Raw genomic sequence first — 19,907 nt, forward strand, 5'->3', positions numbered from 1 at the left:
TTTTAGACTGCCGCTTTGAAGCCATGTGGCGTTCACCACTGCTGGAAATAAGATAGAATGCAGGTTTAAGGCACTTCCACATTGGCTTCACTTTTCAGGCAAGGAAGTTGCCGCTTGGCATAAATGTGGTATGGTAGGAAAAAAAGATAACAATACTGAAGCCAGCTCTGGAATTTGGTTTTTTCGGTTTCTGAGAGTGGCCCCAAAGAGGGGGGATGGGGGTGGGAACTTGTCCCAACCAGTCCCAACTAACTGGAGCAAAGAAAATCCTCACAATGGCTGAGTTGGACTTGGAATGACAGAGAACACACTGCAGGGTGTGATGCAACTGGGGAGCCTATTTGTTTTGTCCTTAAAGAAGCTGAGGTAATGTTCATTGGTCTGACATTGTGGGTTACTTCAACAGTTCTTTTTTTTAAGAGATTAGTCTATACATAATTTAAGTTAGACACACCGTGTATATATATGTTTTACATCAAATAAAGTAGTCTAAAGGAAGTAAATTTAGCAATAAAATCAATCCACCAGACATATGGTGATGTTGTTTTGTAATTTAATTTGGATGTGGTGTACATTTTCATTCTCTTGATGCCCAGTCTCACTCTTAATCTTTTTAGACTAACACAGTATCCTAAACTGTTGTTTAAACATAAAAATACTGAAGAAAATGACATCCCAAGTCCTAATATCAATGCAAATAACTACCAGTGTTTGCTCGAGGAGGAGGGGGAACCCTGGAGGGGAGACTGTAGCCTTTGGTACATCAGTCTGCAACAGTCAAAGAAACTTGAACGGCACGTTTATTGGGAGAAAAACATCAGCTGACACCAATTTTCTCGTTTTGATTTCAAAACTTCATGTTTTCATGGTTTCCCTCAAACTCTGAACAGAATGAGGATGCTAAAGAGAGCCTCTGCACTCATCCTGAGAAGAGGGATCACAACTTATCAGAGCAGATTGTGCAAGAATGGTAAATGCATCCAAAAGTATAATGTAGTTTATGCACAGTTCATAACAGATTGATAATAATAAGGATGATTAATGTAAATGGCACTTCTTCTCTTAGACAGCTTCTTCAGAGTTCATCCATCTGTATCTCAGGCGCTGGCAGAAAACAAACCAGTGGTTGCACTTGAGAGTACTATTATCACACATGGCATGCCCTATCCCCACAACCTGAGGTACCCTGTTTTAAGTGTCAGTAAACTCTGATCCCAGCAGCTAAAAGTTGCTTTAATCCTTGATAATGAATGTCATTAATGTTTTAATGCAGCACAGCAAAGGAGGTGGAGGCAATAGTGAGAGCTGAAGGAGCCACCCCAGCCACGGTCGGAGTGATCGAGGGTAAAATCCATGTTGGTCTGTCCTCAGAGGTGCTCGACCACCTCGCCCGCTGCAAGAGCTCCCTGAAGGTGTCCCGTCGTGATCTGCCCTACGTCATCAGCAAAGTGAGACAAATTTGTGTATTTGGATGTATGCACCAATCACCAAGGCGCATTCTCATCTCAAAATAATCTGAACATGAATGCCGACCCGGTGGCATCCACTTTGATTACCTGAGTCTGTCACTTATGGTGGTGTTTTGTTATGTTCTTTTCTCAGGGGCTCTCTGGGGGAACAACAGTGTCAGCCACTATGATAGCAGCACACCGAGCTGGCATCCCTGTGTTTGTCACAGGGGGCATCGGAGGAGTTCACAGGGACGGAGAGAACAGTAAGTAGACTAATAAATACTTTACACATACTCACACTAACTTATAACATGAAAACAGACTCACTGACTGAATGGTTTTGGCTTACTTTCACATGGAGACTGAACAATCGTGTCATCAGGTGAAATATATATATTTTATGTCAATCTGAATTTGATTACAAAGACAGTAAACAGAGATGAGGGTGCTTATGGAGTCACAAATAGGACTCAGAGGAGTCCATATAAAGGCGTGGTGACAGGATAGTTCACTCTGAGGAAGACCTCAATGTGTCACCAAGGAAACCAAAACTGTCGGGACAGTAAGTTTGCCTTCTTGGTATGTTACAGTAAGAAGAATAAGTTAGTGTCATGCTGTGAAGACTTACTTATGTCATCATCATTCTTCCAGGTCTGGACATCAGTGCAGATCTGACAGAGCTTGGCAGGACTCCCATTGCAGTGGTCTCTGCTGGTGTTAAGTCTATTCTGGACATCGGTCGGACCCTGGAGTTCCTTGTAGGAATATTGAGATAATGTTGTCACTGTAAAATTATACTATGTTTTTCATTTGAGTGTGTACTTTAGTCAGCCAAATGTGTATTAGCAATCTTTTATGTATCATGTTGGCTTGTAGTGGCTTTAGTTCAAATGTGATTTAACATACAGTAGATAGGGGGTGTTAGAAGATGCATACAATAAGACAAGCTTTACATCACAAAGACTTAGACAGAGGTGCAAGGTGGGGTGGACATTGTGCAGAAAGTCCTTTCATTCTGTGTTTATTCATGTTTGTGTGTGTGTGTGTGTGTGTGTGTGTGTGTGTGTGGGTGTCGGTGTCGGTGTCGGTGTCTGTGTCTGTGTCTGTGTGTGGCAATGATGTAAATTTCCTTAAATAGAAATGAAAAAATATTAAACAATCAATATAATAAATAGAAGGAAAGAGAGAAGAAAGTGGATAAATAAATGCTGTCAGTGCAAAATTAATTAATTAAAATAAATAAAGCAGACAGATGTTGGGTGTAGCTGTGTTTAAAGGGCACTCAATGGGGACTGTTATTTATTTTTATCTATTTCTGTTATTGTATCTTTTATTAGGAGACACAGGGTGTCTGTGTAGCCACTTATGGAGCGTCAAAGAATTTCCCAGCCTTCTTCTCTCCACAAAGTGGATTCACTTCTCCATACCAAGTCTGCAATCCTGAGGAAGCTGCAAAACTCATTGGTATATCAGCATTTTATATTCTTGACCCTTAACACACAGAGGTCAAGATTCAATATCTACCAACACTTGTTTTCTACTCAAACCTGTTATGAATGTGAATGTTTTTGCATCATTTAGCAAGCACTCTGTCACTGGGTCTCCAAAGTGGTGTACTGTTAGCGGTCCCCATCTCAGAGGAGCATGCAGCAACCGGTCAGCAGATAGAGGAAGCCATACAGGCCGCAGTAACAGAGGCAAGGTACAGAAAGACTCTGTGGCTTGTAATCTGTTGTCCTTACTTGAAATGCTAGTTCAATAACATCAGAGGATTTTTTTTTGTCTGGATCTCTTTTATTGTCATGACAATTTATAAATTATAGAGTGTGGTGTAGACCTACTCTATCTGTAAAGTGTCTCGAGATAACTCTTGTTATGATTTGATACTATAAATAAAATTGAATTGAAATTGAATTGACAAAGTGAATCAAATGGACTGTTTATCTCAGCTGGAAAAATGATCACTTTCTGTTCTCTTTTTTTATTTACTCAGTGCTAAAGGTATAACAGGAAGAGACGTGACACCGTTCATTCTTCAAAAGGTCAATGAGCTGACTGAAGGAAAGTCCCTTCGGGCCAGTATCCTTCTGAACGTGATCATATCAAATTCATTGGAAAGGAAAAGGCACAGAGAAGATTGATAAAGTTGTTTTCTCATAGGCCAGACAATGTTACAGTGCAGTATATTACAACTAAAATCTCCTTAACCTGTTATGTTCTCAGACATTGCTCTCATTCATAACAATGCTAAAGTTGGCAGTCAGATAGCCTGTGCACTGTCAAAACAAATGACTGGAAGAAAGTTAAAAGAAAAGACTCATCATCATGCAAAACACTCAGATATTGTGAGTATAAACACTTATGATTGCCTTGTTTAGTCAAAGATTGGCACAATACAGTACCAACAAGGCTGTTCTTTTACAGGTTGTCATTGGAGGAATAAATGTTGATTTTATTGCTAAAGGGAAGACGAAAACACTTCATGTAAGTATAATTTATCCACACTACTGCAGGCCATGTAAGGTCATATTATGTAGGTTACTTCTGAGAAAAAACTTGTTGTCTCTTTCAGTTTGGACAGACCAACCCAGGAAGTGTCTGTCAGTCATTTGGTGGTGTAGGACGGAACATTGCTGGTGTGTTTTTATCTGATTATGTACACGCACACGTTGTTATCAGTACTTCAAATCTGATTGTCTCACACTCACTTCTTCTGTGCTTTCATCTCAGACTCTCTGAGTCGATTAGGCAGTAGCCTCCTGTTCATCTCAGCTACTGGTGCTGATTCACACAGCGAAGCAGTGTTGAACTATTGTAAACATATGGTATGTTGTTAGGATAAGAATTAACTTATCAAAGAATAGGCAGAAACCACTGAAGTTATATCAAAGTTCATTTTTACTTGCGAACAACAAGGAGCCATTTACAGCACTACTCATAGTACAGAAAAAACGGGAAGCCCTATACATCGGCTTATTTATACAATCATAAATTGATGTCGTCAGTTGTTATCTGGTCAGAGTCGATGACGTCTCCCTTATCTGGTCAGAGAGTGCATGTTCATTCCTCAGCATCACACCATGCTCAGACAAGATAGTCAATGGTTCCATGTTATCTTGTGAGAGCAAGCAGTGTTTTGGTTTCTTACTATGTAAACAGTTTAATTAAACTGAGAGAAAAAAGAGTAATCAGTATAATGTTGTATTCTTATGCAAACAGTTTTAATATTAACGAGACAAAAAGAATGTAAATCACAATTTTTCTAACATATGTGAACATCAACAGTTGTTTCTTACATAAGCAAGGTTATAATCCCTTTTACTCAAATATATAAATGTTACATTCTTGACTTTTTTTTCTTATTTCTGTAAGAACACAAGTGGTGTGGCCAGGCTAGAAGAGCAAAGCACAGCAACTTACTGTGCTGTTATCACTGAGAGTGGAGAACTGAGTCTTGGATTGGGAGACATGGACATTCATCAGCAGATCACAGAGCAATATGTAAGAATTACTGACAAAGTTATTAATTTTTAGGCTAGCACAGGCTTTGTGTTCCAATACCATTTTCAGAACTATATTCACTATTTAAAGATATAATCGCAAATAATGTGTGTGCATACTCATGTGTCACATAATGACGTAATGCCTTTATCGTTCACCCCCAGTGATCACGTTTCAGGCTCAAGACAAATGGGGATCATCTTTTAGTGTTTCAGCTCCAACACTGTCCAACAAAAAGTATTTTTTCAAGTAACAATGCCAAATATTTTCCAGTTGCACCTTCTCAAATGTGTACATTTGCTGTTTCTATATTTGACCATTCCCGGACATTCTTGTTGCACCACTTGTTTTGAAAGGTGCTAGAGAAATAAATGTCCTTACTTAATTTCTTCATTCTATCTTTGAATATCTTTTTGTAGGTGTCACAGTTTGAGAAGCAGCTTTCATCAGCCACTATTGTGTGTCTTGACGGAAACATTCCCGTCTCCACCATCGACTATGTTTGCTCTATTGCAAAAAAAAACAATATAAATGGTAAGCATGGGGAGATAATCACTATGAACCATTGTGGTCAGAAGCTTTCATTGATTTTGACACAATACAATCAATGTGTGTCACAGTTTGGTATGAGCCAACGGATTCAGAAAAGGCTTGTAAGCCTTTCCTGTCAGACGCCTGGAAGTCTCTGTCCTATTCATCTCCAAACCTGGCAGAGTTGTGCACCATGAACCAAACACTGGGTATCCCAACACCTGAAGGTAAACTGTATTCCTGAATGAGCATTTTGTGGTTCAACTATTTTTTACCCCCTTGTGCTCTCAAACACATATTCCCAGGTAATGTTATTGTAGTTAGGGTTTTTGTGAGAAATGCAAATAGTGTGACCTTTATTGAGATTGTGGTTTTGACTTGTGGGGTGGCAGTGCTGCCGAGCTCTCTGGAGGAGGTGCTGAGTGTTGCTGTGGCTCTCTCACGCCCCCTACTGGAGCATCTCCACTGCCTGGTGGTGACTCTGGGGGCTAATGGAGTGCTGGTGTGCGGAGAGCATGATGCAGGCTCGGTCAACCTGCAGCCAAGAAAACAGAAGAGGGTAAGGGCAACTTATATTTAAACTGATAATGATGATGAAGATTATAGCAGGGAAAGTGAAGATGTTTTCTGCATCTGTGTTTGCAGAGGAGGCAGCTTTGTGCTGTCCACTACCCAGCACTGACTGTGACAGCAGAGGAGACAATGAATGTCTCTGGAGCAGGAGATAGGTGCTACAATTTTACTTGACCTACTTTCTCTTCCTTATAGTTATTTAAATTCAAAACTTCCTCTTCAATTTCGTCCACTTTTCCTTTTCCTTGACCTCTTTCTCTTCCTGTCCCTGTCACACTTTCTCTTACTTATAAAATCTTTGTGACTCACAACATTCAAACAAAAACACACTCATCTCCGCTCTGTCTACAGTCTGGCAGGTGCTTTAATGGCTGGGATTCTCCAGCAGCGAGACACAGACAGCTGTGTTCGGATGGGGCTCCTGGCTGCACGGTTGTCCCTGGTGTCACTGCACCCCATCGCCCCCACACTCACCTTAGACTCTGTGGATCCCAACAAAGTCCAGACTCACTGGCCCAAACCCAGCTTCATGTGGATAGCTTAAACATATTTTCAAATAATTTTGAAGCATTGCTGAAAAAATCTGTGAAGACTGGTTGTATTATGCATTGGTTTGTTTATTTTATCATTTTTAGCCTTAATATTTGTGATTGGATTCTTGAAAAAAACAGCATGTAAAAAACGTGAGTGAGTAAATGAATGTAAGCAGATGACATGGTTTTACTAAAATCATTTAATTCAAATTTTATTTCATAATGAAATCAATGTCCATAGTAATTGATAAATAAATTAACTACCCTTTCTTAAACTTTGCTTGAGTTCATGATTGCAACTCCTTGATTGCAAGATGTTTTGATTTCTCATAATAAAAGAAGGTTATAACAGCAGATGGAGGAAGTACTCGGGTCCTTTTCTAGTAAAATACTCCATTACAAAATTGTATAGGCTAATGTTGCTGCTGGTCAAGGCGGGGCTCATTTTAACTACTTATTGTTTCTTATTGCTACTTATTAATTTCTAAACAATATTTCCCACTGAAATGCAGTGGAGTAAGTGCATAGTCACTATTTATCACTAAAGGAGGTAACACGATGGAGATTGAGCCCATATGACCCACTGATGAAAGTATTGCAATATTTATATATTTGCAGTATTAGTAGTAGTGTATTATTATACGAACTGCGTCTCTGGCGTGACATCTCTTGGGGGAAAATCCTGTATAGCAGTTTTTCTCCATTGTATACACACACAAAATTGAACTATGCACGCAGTTCTGAAAACCTGAAGCGTATGTATCAACAACAAGACTCTGCTGGACCATAGAAAAATAAATAGATGCATTCTACTCCGGACTGCTATTAACTCTCAGCACAATTCCATTGTTTACACTCAAATAGACATTCTAAATCAACTAGGACTGAAATATTACGGACTGCCACATTAGGTTAAATACAAGTATCTCAAATATTTACTTAAGTACGATACATTTTGATATTTTATTTTAAATGCACCATTACACGTCGTTTGTAAGTAATGTGTCCCTGGTCCTAGCTTATAGTCGCCGAAAACTCCTTTTCCCACAAAGCATCTGTCTATCTGCGCAGACTCAGTCGCACTGAACACTTGCCCCACTCCCTCCTCCCTACTTTAATGCTAGCTAAGATGGTGGTTAGAGCGTAAATTGTCTCCACAATACCAAGAAAAGAAAGGGGCAAACCATCTTTATAGCCTTTTAATCACAACAGAACAACACAACTACGGTTATCTTAAGTGACCGGTTATAGAAATTTTGACATTTCAGATACATTGGCTCGCAGTCCCCGCCCAATTTGGTGTGACTCCCTCGGAGTGGAATCCTAAGCTAAATACGGACAGGGTAAGTAACGCTAACGTTAGCAAGTTTGCTAGTTGGGCTAGCCAGCTTCCATCCTCCGTTAATAAATAAAGGGCAGTTGTGTCTGTCACGATTTCACAGACTGACAGTAGAGTATTCTTGAGTTTATTTGATCACTGTCCTGGTAATCTCATTCTCGTGATAACAATGTCAGTTGTTTATACTGACAACAACTTGCTCCCAGTTTAGCGTTAGCTTGTGTAGGCCGCATCGTAAGCTTGGCTCCTAAACCCCGTACATTTTGATGATAATGTAGCATGCTAGCTACACCGATGCTAGCGGTTAGCATAAAGCAAGCTGTCAGTTAATGTGAGAGAAGGCGTACCGTTGTGGCATAGCTACGTATTTTAAAACGTTTAATGTCAGTATCAAGTTAATATTGACCTCAGTATGTTTTGTGATTTCACTTGCAATTGCTCCTGGATACTTGCTATTAGTTAGACCGGCTGCTAGTGTTAGCTTAGCCTAACGTTAGTCAACTAACATCTGTCATAATGTACGATCCAGTAGACAGAGCAGCTAAAGTTACCAGCCTCGCTAACTAGGTATCCTGGCTTCATACACGACTTTACCAATCAGCTGATATCTGTAACGTTATGTAAATCTGCAAAACTGTGGCCCTCCTGTACACGTTAAGTATAATTTAAGTATTTCCAATCTCGGCATTTCTCTGTAATCGTTTAATTCAACTTAACACTGTCAGGTTTTATCAACGAATTCGTCTTATGGCAACAGTGTTGTCACGTAGAAAGAAAGCAGGCCGGAGTTAAACTGCTAACAACAGAAGGTTTCATTTGTAAATAAACGCAATTTGTTCCATTTCCCTTTAACGTCAATCATGACGATGTGTCTACTACTGTCAACCCCTGAAAGATGCCACAACATCCGCATTATCGCTGATGATGACAGCTGTTTTTTATATATATATATATATATATATTTTCTTTGTGAATCTTTTTTTTTTACAACTCAGAAAACAAAAACAAAGAAATAGACATGACAATAACTGCACGTTCACAGAAAAGAGTGCACATATGCATGTCAATCTGTAAAATGACTGAAATGTCCACAAGTGGATTGACAGTTAGAAATACAGTCCATAGAGCCAAGACCAAGTGAGGTGGAGAGAGGCTCAAAACGAAGGCTGGAAATCTAAAATCCTGGCAAATCAATACAATACAGTGCAAAAAAAATACAGTCTAATACAATTAGTTGGTCTCTCCTAATATGTTCAGTAAAGGGCCGCCAGATCTTAAGAAACTTAGGATGGGCATTGGAGCGAGTTTACTGAATTTCTTTGAGGTATAAGCAAAAAAAAACATGTAATTTAGCCATTTTTTAAAGCAAGGAGGAGAAACTGAATTCCATTCTCTCAGGATGACTCTTTTTGCAATGACCATACCAAACATGAGGGCTTATTGTAATGCGGGGGGAGAGTGAAAGAGTAGTTGGAGCAACCCAATATCGCGGAGAGACTGTCAGGGATTAGCTGCCTGCTGTATATGTCGCTGTCAAAAATTGTATCCCAGAAACTCCTGAGCTTGGGACAAGACCAGAAAAGATGACCTAGGCTCTCGTCACCCCATTTACACCTATTCCAGGTAGCAGAGAAAGAAGGACAGATTCAGTTCAGTTAGGTCTTGGATAAGTGCAGCTGATGGATGACTTTAAACTGAATGAGTTGAAGTCTAGCGTTGATAGAACATGCTTTTTATTCTAGCTAACCCTTTCGTCAACAAGATGACAATGTTTTTTTTTAAAGAATTTTTTTGGGGCATTTTAGGCCTTTAATTCCACAGGACAGATGAAGACATGAAAGGGGAGAGAGAAGGGGAATGACATGCAGCAAAGGGCCGCGGGTCGGAGTCGAACCCGCAGCCGCTGCGTCGAGGAGTAAACCTCTATATATGACAAGATGACAATGTTTTTGACTTGTTTTCTAAAATACAAGTCTGTTGTCCTTTTATTATGTACATCTAGCTTAAACTAATGCACTCTAACACAAAGTCCAGCAATAACTCAAACCGTGTTCAGTTTTTGTTGAAGCTGTTTAAGAGATGTGTTGATTCAACTTTATGATCATTTTGGGAGGCTGTAGTTTGCGACTCATCAGTTTCCCTGAGCCCAAGGTGACTACTTCAAATTTCTTGTTGTGTCTGACCAACAGTCAATAACTCGAAAGATAATCAATTGACTATCAAACAGGAAAAACACCAAATATGCCCATTTAAGAATGTCGAAACCAGTACATTTGTGACACTTTTGTTTTAAAATGACAGGAGAATTGGTTTTTAATTTCTGTCAATCTTCTAATTGTTTCAGCTCCAAAATGTACTGAAAGCAGTTTACGATATTTAATCTACCCTCAATGGTATAAATACAGTAGATGACACATTAAAAACCTCTGTGCCTACAGCACAATGCAGCTCACCAGCACCACAAACCAACTCCTCCCTAAAGTTTATTGAAAAAATGAACATTATATTCATCGTCATCATCAAGTAAGATGTATTGCATTAGATTGCAGTATTTTGGTAGGAGGACCTAAAAAAACTGGCAACAGAGTGGAGTGCTTCCTTTGCTGCTAAATAAGTAAAACTCTGCATACAAAATATTTATGTAAATACATTTTGATGTGCCCACGCTCAGTTTGATATTGTGACCTTGGTAGTCAGAAATGAAGTTTCAGAGGCTATACCATGCCACTATAAAGTGTGTGGGGAGAAACAAGTTCAGTTGATATTATTTTTTAATTATGTCAGGATGGAGCTCTAAAACGTAGCCTTTGTGTGTTTTCTTAGCCCTGTGCTCTGTGACCCGCCTCAACACTCACCTTCGCCGCGCCATAGGATGTCCAACAGCCCTGAAATGAAGGACGACCCCATGGAGTGCCCTCTGTGCATGGAGCCACTGGAGATTGATGACGTCAACTTCTTCCCCTGCACTTGCGGCTATCAGATCTGCCGCTTCTGTTGGCATCGCATCCGCACAGACGAGAACGGCCTGTGCCCCGCCTGCAGAAAGGTGAGATGGACACGATAGCAGAGAAACTCCTCACAACTCAGGGGCGATTTCTCCGTCTTGACAAACAGAACGGATGGTGATCTTGAGTGTCCAAATATGAATACGGGCTTAGATAAACTCTGATCCCCCTTCTAAAGTAGCCTGTTAGTTAAAACATCAGCTTATCATCATTTACAATGTTCAGCTTCAGCAGTTTGGCAAGAGATGCCTGTTGAACTATTGACAACTTAAGCCCTCCATTACCCGCTGTCCTTTACAAAGCCAAATGGTGGATAATACTATCGTAATTCTTTTGTGTTTATTTTGTAGCCGTACCCAGAGGACCCTGCTGTGTACAAGCCTCTGTCACAGGAGGAGATCCAAAGGATAAAGAACGAAAAGAAGCAGAAACAGAATGAGAAGAAGCAGAAGGTGACAGAAAACCGAAAGCATCTGGCCAGTGTCAGAGTGGTCCAGAGAAACCTGGTGTTTGTGGTGGGGCTCTCACAGCGACTCGCCGACCCAGAGGTGAGTGTAGCGTCTACGCCAGAAAGCTCAGTGACGTATGCTACCTGTGACATTGGAGCGCTGGAACTGTTTTAGCCTGATGTGAATAAGGCTGTGACTAACTGAAGGCACAAGATTTATTTTTACTTATTTTATTTATTATTACACCTAGATTTATTTTGGACTTTTCTGACAGATGAAAATCATAAATTACTTTTCATAGGGAATTATTCTAAGGCACATTTTAAAGTTCTTACAGTAAAACCTCCCTCTGAAGCCTCAAGTGTAAAGTTCATGAATATTATGTATAAGAGTTCACAGTTCACCCAAAACGTTGTGACAAGTCATATAAATATGTATTTATATTGTGCCCACAGGTCCTAAAACGACCAGAATATTTTGGGAGGTTTGGGAAAATCCATAAAGTGGTGATCAACAATAGCACATCCTACGCAGGTTCACAGGTGAGAGTTTGGATGAAAGGAGGACAGGATGTATTTGCAATTAATATATTTATAAACATTATCAGAACTTAATCTATTTAATTTTTCTAATAGAAGAACTATTTATCTCTTATAGGACTGAAACGATTCCTCGAATAACTTGAATAATTCGATTACAAAAAATCCTCGAAGCAAAATTCTTTGCCTCGAAGCTTCGTTAAATCAATGTAATTAAGGTTGTACGGCTCACTGTGTTTCCGCACGGAGGATAATTACTAGCGCACACAACAGTTTGTCGCTTCTGTGGATACAAGACCGTTTATATACTGTTTATGCCCGAGACTGACGGCCCAGATTACAAATGAACGAAGACGAAAATAGCGAGGGTCTAAGAGAAGAGACAGGCGAGAGAAAACGACAGAAAGTTAGGGATCATTTTAAGCTGCAAACATGCTACTACATCATCTCTGTAGAAAACATCCAGTCTACTCATCCATTCCACGTAGCGAACCAGACACAAGGTAGCTAACTAACGTCTGCTGCTCTCGTCCACCGCGCTGTTTTACACAACTAGCCTACAGCATGCTACTCTGCAAATAGCGATGTTTCACCAACAAGCTAAAACGAAAACTGTCGGTTTGTAGTCTGTTTATTAGTTTGCTACTAATCTTTGGAAACTTAGCTGCTGCCGGAGACAAACCGGCTCCTCCCCCCAGCATTGCCACTTAATATGCACGTGAATGACGTCGTCATGCCGGTGATGTCTGCATTCTTTATTCTTTCTTCTCACTCAGTATTAGCTCTTAAAATGTGTCCCCCAGAACAGTGTAGTTGAATAGCCCTGCTGTAAGCTTTGTACAGTCACATTTACCTGGGCTTAGTGAACAGCTCTTTTGCATATCCAGTGCAAAGAAGGGGAAGGGGGTGAAAAATATTAACATTTGGGCCACCAAAAATGTACTTGGAATTTGGCAATAAAAAATGTTGCTATTTCAAAAAAAACCTGTTATTTGTATATATACAAAAGACAGGTTTCCTTTTTTTTTTTAGTACACAGCAATAATAAATATTTACTATTGCTGTTTACTAAGTATTTCTAACTAAGTATTTCTTATCTGATTACTCGATTAATCGATGGAATAATCAGTAGAATACTCGATTACTAAAATAATCGATAGCTGCAGCCCTAATCTCTTAACAAGCAAACGTGAAACCTTGTGTTTACAATTTTACAAATACCAAGATTTGTTTTTCTTTTGAATTATATCTATTATTTTCTCATCAAAATTGCAATGTAAGCAATCCATAATGGAAATAATTGTTTATTGCTGCCCTAGAACAACACTGTAAACTGTAAGATGTAAACCGCTACAGTAGATGTGTTTGACTTGTATGTTTACTTTAATTTTGTGGTTCTTCAGGGGCCCAGTGCCAGCGCTTATGTCACTTACATCCGCTCTGAAGATGCTTTAAGAGCAATACAGTGTGTGAACAATGTGGTTGTTGATGGAAGAACTCTCAAGGTGAGAAGTTGACAACTGCTGTTCTTGTATGTGTCTATGATTAGTTGTTAAGTTGTATTTGCAAAAAACCCACTTGATAACTTTATTCTATATTTTCTTCCTGTCTGTAAAACAGAACCATCCTTTTTATAAAACAACCTGCAATGTAAAGTAGTAGGATTAAACTAAAAGTGATTGAAAGAAAAGTCCTTAACTATCATTTTCTTCACTTTCTGTCTCTCTGTAACAGGCTTCTTTAGGCACAACAAAGTACTGCAGTTACTTCCTTAAAAGTATGCAGTGTCCCAAACCTGATTGTATGTATCTACATGAGCTGGGGGATGAAGCAGCTAGCTTTACTAAAGAGGAGATGCAGGTAAGATAGTTGTTTCTCTTTCTGAAATGTAAATGAAATTGTCGCTCTTTGCTTTGTGTGTTGATCGGGGTTCATGCTTTGTGTATTAACAAAAGGATTGATGTTGACTCACGTTGTGTCCATTTCCTTTTAGGCGGGCAAACATCAAGAGTACGAGCAGAAACTCCTCCAAGACCTCTATAAAATTAACCCTAGCTTTCTACAACCTCCAACATGTGGAACAGAGAAGTTAAAGAGTAAATCCAACTCCACACAGAGGTTGGTGTTTTTATTCATTTTCTTTTGTTCTTCCTCGTATTACTTCCACCTGTGCCAAACCAGCTAAGCTACGATTTTTCTGCTCCTTACAGAACCAACGGTAGCAACGGTAAAGATGGGTGGCCGACGCTGTCAGGACACAACAAACTGGCCAACGGGCTTTCAGAGGACCGCAAGTCTCCTCCGCTGCTAGACTATCTAGACCAAGAAGTTCTTACTTCAGATGGGCTAGAAACAGACCTGGGTCCTGGTCAGCATACTGTGCTGTCTCCTTTCTCCTCTAACTGTGACAGTAACAGGTAATAAAGACTACTGTACTATAGCACCAACGTATCCTTAAAGAAAATGTTTTTTTTTCTTTTTCTGTAAGCATTTTAATGTTAATATGTATCTACATTCTATCTTCAGTCCCAGTGACAAGCCTCCAGATTCAATTGGCATGGTGAATGGAGAGACTTTACAACAGGTGAAAAGACCTCAATGTTTTATTTCAGTTGCATGTAAATGAAGGTGAATCAGGGCTGAGGAGGACAATCTCACAAGTGGTTTCCCTTCTTCTCTCCCCTCTCTCTTCTTCCAGATGCCCATCAGTGACTCCCCTTCTCCCCCCCCGGGTTTAACCAAGCCCAGCTTGGTGGTGCCTATCAGCGTGTCAGACCTCACAGCCCGTTCACCCTTCGAGGGAGCGGCAGCTGAGTCCCAGTCGCTCTTTTCAGACAACAGTAACTTCAGACACCCTAACCCTCTCCCCGCTGGCCTGCCCCCCTTCCCCAGCTCCCCCCGCAGCAATTCTGACTGGCCCATGACCCCTGAACCACAGAGCCTCTTCACATCAGGTACAATGGAGATTTACTTACACATTTTGCATGTCTTCAGTGCTTGATTGGTTGTGCTTTTTGTCTAATAGTTCAAATAGTGGTTGACCTGCAAACCCACATTGTTTTTATAACACTGTGGCCACTGTGTAGCATTGTACACCAAAACATTGATTGTAATAGTGGTGTCTCGCTAATTTAGTTTTTTCTGCTGTTGCATTTCACTGGATATTACAGTCATCATCTTTAGAAAGAACAATTATATCAGAGACAGTTTGAGTGTTTATTTAAATCAACTATATAATAATACATTTATTTGTATAGCACGTGTGTTGACGTTACAAAGTGCTTTACAGGGAAGAGAAAAAAGCAAAGCAAATACAAATCAACAATGAGATAATCAAACACAGCAGAATGAAATCAAAGTTGAAAGGTGATGACAATTTATAATTGCAAGAATGGAAAGGTAAAACCATAAGAAACAAAGGCCCTTGTCAAAAAAACCCTCCTATGGCTAGTCGCCCACATGGAGGACAACTCCAGTAACGTGTCTTTCTTCTTTCCTCACAGACACAATACCAGTGTCTTCTTCCACAGACTGGCAGGCGGCCTTTGGCTTCGGCTCGTCCAGCAAACAGCAGGACGACGATCTGGGCTTCGATCCTTTCGACGTCACTCGCAAGGCCTTGGCCGACCTGATAGAGAAGGAGCTGTCAGTGCAGGATCAGAGCCCCTTGTCCCCGGGGCTCCTCTCCCATGGTGGGAACAACCATGGTCCTGGCCTGCCTCCTCTCAACCCTAACCCCAGCTCCTCTCACCACTTCCCCAGCGGCCTGCCGCGCCTTCCCCAGCTCCACCACAGAGCTATCTACAGCTCCTTCAGTTTTCCCGGCAGTCAGAACAGCCAGGCCAATCAGCAGCAGCCATCCGCCAGACACCCCTGGATGGGCGTCCCGACACGAAATAACCTCACACACTTGAACCACTCAGCCAGTGCTGCCTCACACAGTAATTTCCTGGACCTGAATCTGCCCCCTCAGCACAATACAGGGCTGGGAGGGATCCCCATCTCAGGTACCAGACACCTGAATCACTGTTGCACCTTTCTGTGTGTTGTGGAAGCACTGCATGTTAAAACAGAGAGAAGATGTGTTGCACAGTGATGTTATTTAATATCTCAACGTATGTACACTGCCACATAGCATTGTGATCCTTGTTTTGATTAGCGTTTTATTGACCTTGGTAGATGCAGTTCTGCAGCTGACCACTAGTCTGTGATCAAAACACCTGAGGAACTGACGTACCTGTTTTCTTCTCTCCTGCAGAAAACAGTGGCTCTATAGACGGCTTAAATGTGAAAGAGTGGCAGGATGGCCTGAGAGCTCTCCTGCCCAACATCAATATCAACTTCGGGGGCCTCCCAAACTCCTCTTCCTCTTCATCCTCCTCATCCTCCAACAGTGTTAACCACATCGGTGGGCCGTTGGGGCCAGCAGGCCTCTCACACAGCCTGAGCTGGGACGGCACAGCCAGTTGGATGGACCCTGCTATCATCACAGGTAGAAATTGTTACTTAAATGGTTAAGCAATTAGTTAGGTGAACGAGAAAATCGATCAGCAATCATTTTGATTTTCAATGAATTGCTTAATTCATTTATAAAGCATAAGTGCCAAACTTTTGCTACTGTTTAATACCGTTGTCAATTAAATTAGAGCTGCAACAATTTTCGTTTTCTATAATTCTCCTGCTTACTTTCTCAATTTTGTATCAATTTGGTCTATAAAGATTTAAGAAAATTTGTGAAAAATGGCCATCATTTCTTAAAGCCCTTTTAAAGTTGGACATTCAGTATACTGAAATGTAAGACAAAGAACAACAAATTCTCACATTGGAGGAGCTGGAACCATCAAAAGTTTGACATCAGTGAAGAATGACTTAAACAATTAGTCAATTCTTTAAAATAGTTGTTAATCCTAATTAATAAATACAATTTTGTGTTTTGGACTTGATCGAACAAAACAAATAATTATAAAATGTCACTTTGGACTCTGGGTAATTGTGATAAATATTTTCCCAATATTTTCTGACCCTTTTTACTGACTTTTATAGAACAATAAATCAAAACAAAATGGAGAGGAATCACTTAAAAATAATTACTAGTTGCAGCTTCATTTGCATGACAAAACGGCTGAGTGATTCATTAATGAGGAGATTAGGAAGCTGATAGAGAAGCTGTTTTACTAGAAACATCATCCAATACAAAAGCAAGAATAATATCCACATCATTTTTGATGTTCTCCTCCTTGCTGCATTACATAAATGCAGTTTCTGCAAATAATGCTCCTTCAATCAAAGTAAATAGTTTGATTCCTGATTCATTATCTGTCGATTGAATATGTGTATCTCATCAAGATAAATATTGATTAATAGTATTTATCTGTTCTGACAATCACAGTTGTTTTTAATGATAATGTTTTTAACGACACAAAGCAACTTTTAGTACCAGGAGGCCTATTGTGAAACATGTTTATTTGTCCACCCTGTGTTTGTCATTACTCATCTGTTCTGTGACACCCCCCACCCCCCCACCCCCAGGCATCCCAGCCTCAGCAGGCAACAGTTTAGACTGTCTCCAGGACGACAACCCACCCCACTGGCTCAAGTCCCTGCAGGCGCTCACAGAGATGGACGGCCCGGCCAGCTCAGCGGTGCCCACTCCTCCCCAGCCCCTCCACAGCGGCCTTCTCGACGCCCACCTCCCCCTCCACCACAGAGCCGCCGGCGGCTGGGCTCCCTACCTGCCCCCTCCCACAGCCAACCCCGCCAGCCAGTTCCACTCCCCTCCCCCAGGCTTCCAGACAGCCTTCAGACCCCCGGGACAGCCCGCCACAGAGCTGCTACAGAGTGCCGCTGTGGACCGCCACTGAACACAGACTACAGCAGACACCCATCCATTCCCCCACTACCACTCTATACCCACTCATCCTGTACCCCGCTCCCCCCTCCCCTCAATGCAATACACACCAATCTGCAGAGTATGAAAAATTATTAACAAAGTAACAAACATGCTTTCTTCTTTTTCTCTTCCTCCTTCCTTTTTGTCTAATCTGAAGGCCTATTTGTTTTTGTTTGTGGCACACAAGTTATCGGTACCCTTCATCTGCTACTATCACCACTCCTTAGAACTAGTTCTGGGCGTAACATGGGATTCATCTGTGTTCTCACTGTTAGCGGCGAGCACAAGAAACAGAATAGCATTGAGCCCCCAGTGGTGACAGTAAGTAATAACTCCACAACTGGCGAAGAAACAAATTAGCTGAAGGGAGATCTTTTTTAAAAGTAACTAATGATTAAGCATGAACAACATTGTGTTTTTGAAAGTTGAAGTCACGATTAGTTTTGTCGAGGAATGAAGCAAGCTGTGAATCTGCTCTTGAAGCTTTGCCCCAAAGACCCTCATCCTCCCCACTTTAACAAGAGACTGTGAAGCGGTTAACCCTTACAGCTAAGTTGTGAATACGGCGAGCTGAGAGAGAGAGAGCGAAAAAGGGGTTGGCACTTAGCTTTTTTTGAGAGTGGTTTTAAAAAAAAAAAAAAAGGGGGGGGGGGCTGAGATTTGGTTATTAGCGAGTGAATGCAGATGACCCAGGGGAGTTGAGGGCACAGGCTATGCATGGGCTCCCTGTTAGGTAGGGACACAGATGGCCTGCTTGAGAGGCCGCTTGGCCCACATTCCCTTTAGTGGAGGGCTCCCTGGACTGGCCCCGTCCTGCTTGAGGGAACATTTTGCTGAACCTCTGTATCAGAGGGTAGAGCACTGCCTAACCGTGGGGCGCCATGGCTTTGGGAGATTGTGGCCAACATCCTGAGAACTAGGGTTAGACTCTTACTCACAGTGCCACTGTGTGGTACCTACAGTAGCTAGCCCTAACACGGACAGCCACCAAGTAGATACGACAATGACTGGATGGATGAGGATATGTCAAAAAACTAAAGAGGGTAGCAACAGGGTCAAAAGGTCCCTTTGTTCGACCCACGAGGGCTTAAACGAGGCCTTAACATGGACAGATGAGAGAAAGGAGCTCAAGTGAGTGGAGGGGGAGTCTAGCGTCAGTGATTTCTAAAAAATATGCAATATTGCATATGACTTGAACCACTGTATGTGATTGCGTGTCCCAAAGGAAGGTGCTGCAAGACAATACCAAGTACTGTAGTAGTGATTTAAGGGGCTCTCAGCCTTAAGGTTTGAGATCGACCTCCGACCACCGCCTTTATTCTTTTTGAAGTCTTAATTCTGATCCATGTTCGCTCTGTCTTTCTCTCTCTCTTACCCATCCCACCCCTCCTGCTGTTCCCTATTTAACAGTATTTCACAAAAATGAACAAACTCATCCAGGAGAAACCAACACAGAGTCATACAGTGGGTTTTAACATGATGTTGCGCGAAAAAACAAAACAAAATTGAGGCGCTTAAAGGAAGTGAACTGTCCTCTGCAGGTCTGGAAAAATGAACCTTAAATAAAACTGAAAACTCAGAGCTGGTGTTTTGTCTGCTGTTGTGTTCTCAGCACCCTAATTCAAACATGTGCACTTATAAATATTTAAACTTTAAAGTACTCACCACCATACTGTGTATAACTCCTCAGGAAGGTCACTTTAAATCACTCTTGCGTGTTGTTCCAATGTCTTCCACTAGGGGGCAGATCATTTTGTCAGTGATGAAGCTCTGCAGTCAAACTTCAGTTGAGCACACACACAAGGTTACACAAAAGGACTCTGTTACTACAGTTTTTTCACATATACCATGGTTATTATCACTAAATCATTTTAACATTTCGGTAACACTTTACTTGAAGGTATCTACATAAGAGTGGCATGACACTGGCATGAACACATGACACTGTCATGATAGTCATGACACATGAACCCTAACTTGTCATGACAAAAACCGAATGACACTTACTAAAAGAAGCATTATGTCATAAATGTTTGACACGTTCAGACAGTGTCATGTCACTCTTATGTAGATACCTTAAGCATTTACTAGGCACA

The 19,907-nt window shown here is 41.1% G+C and overlaps 2 protein-coding genes across 4 annotated transcripts; both read left to right on the forward strand.

Annotated features, from left to right (window-relative positions):
* Nucleotides 1–636: 636 nt before the first annotated feature.
* zgc:136858 (uncharacterized protein LOC678543 homolog) lies at nt 637–7,163 on the forward strand. The gene is made up of 18 exons (XM_031283278.2): nt 637–970; nt 1,067–1,181; nt 1,274–1,448; nt 1,603–1,714; nt 2,103–2,209; nt 2,789–2,915; nt 3,033–3,153; nt 3,445–3,530; nt 3,675–3,796; nt 3,876–3,935; nt 4,024–4,087; nt 4,182–4,276; nt 4,824–4,952; nt 5,372–5,486; nt 5,573–5,710; nt 5,876–6,042; nt 6,129–6,211; nt 6,408–7,163. The coding sequence occupies exons 1-18, from the start codon at nt 892–894 to the stop codon at nt 6,598–6,600; spliced, it is 2,088 nt and encodes a 695-aa protein (XP_031139138.1). The 5' UTR covers nt 637–891; the 3' UTR covers nt 6,601–7,163.
* Nucleotides 7,164–7,675: 512 nt separating this feature from the next.
* On the forward strand, nt 7,676–19,392 carry cnot4a (CCR4-NOT transcription complex, subunit 4a). 3 transcript variants are annotated; one of them, XM_036003221.1, is made up of 13 exons: nt 7,676–7,932; nt 10,759–10,974; nt 11,284–11,481; nt 11,838–11,924; nt 13,325–13,426; nt 13,656–13,781; nt 13,915–14,039; nt 14,129–14,338; nt 14,448–14,505; nt 14,620–14,875; nt 15,425–15,928; nt 16,180–16,413; nt 17,451–19,392. In XM_036003221.1, exons 2-13 carry the CDS (start codon nt 10,801–10,803, stop codon nt 17,780–17,782), a joined length of 2,406 nt encoding a protein of 801 aa, XP_035859114.1. In that variant the 5' UTR covers nt 7,676–7,932; nt 10,759–10,800; the 3' UTR covers nt 17,783–19,392. The 3 variants fall into 3 exon arrangements, with proteins under 3 accessions (XP_035859114.1, XP_035859113.1, XP_031138949.1); XM_036003220.1 differs by having other exon boundaries at nt 7,683–7,932; nt 10,752–10,974; XM_031283089.2 differs by lacking the exon at nt 7,676–7,932 and adding an exon at nt 10,401–10,451 and having other exon boundaries at nt 10,752–10,974; nt 14,132–14,338.
* Nucleotides 19,393–19,907: the final 515 nt, after the last annotated feature.

The sequence above is a fragment of the Sander lucioperca genome, chromosome 7 (assembly GCF_008315115.2).
Source record: "Sander lucioperca isolate FBNREF2018 chromosome 7, SLUC_FBN_1.2, whole genome shotgun sequence".
NCBI lineage: Eukaryota > Metazoa > Chordata > Actinopteri > Perciformes > Percidae > Sander > Sander lucioperca.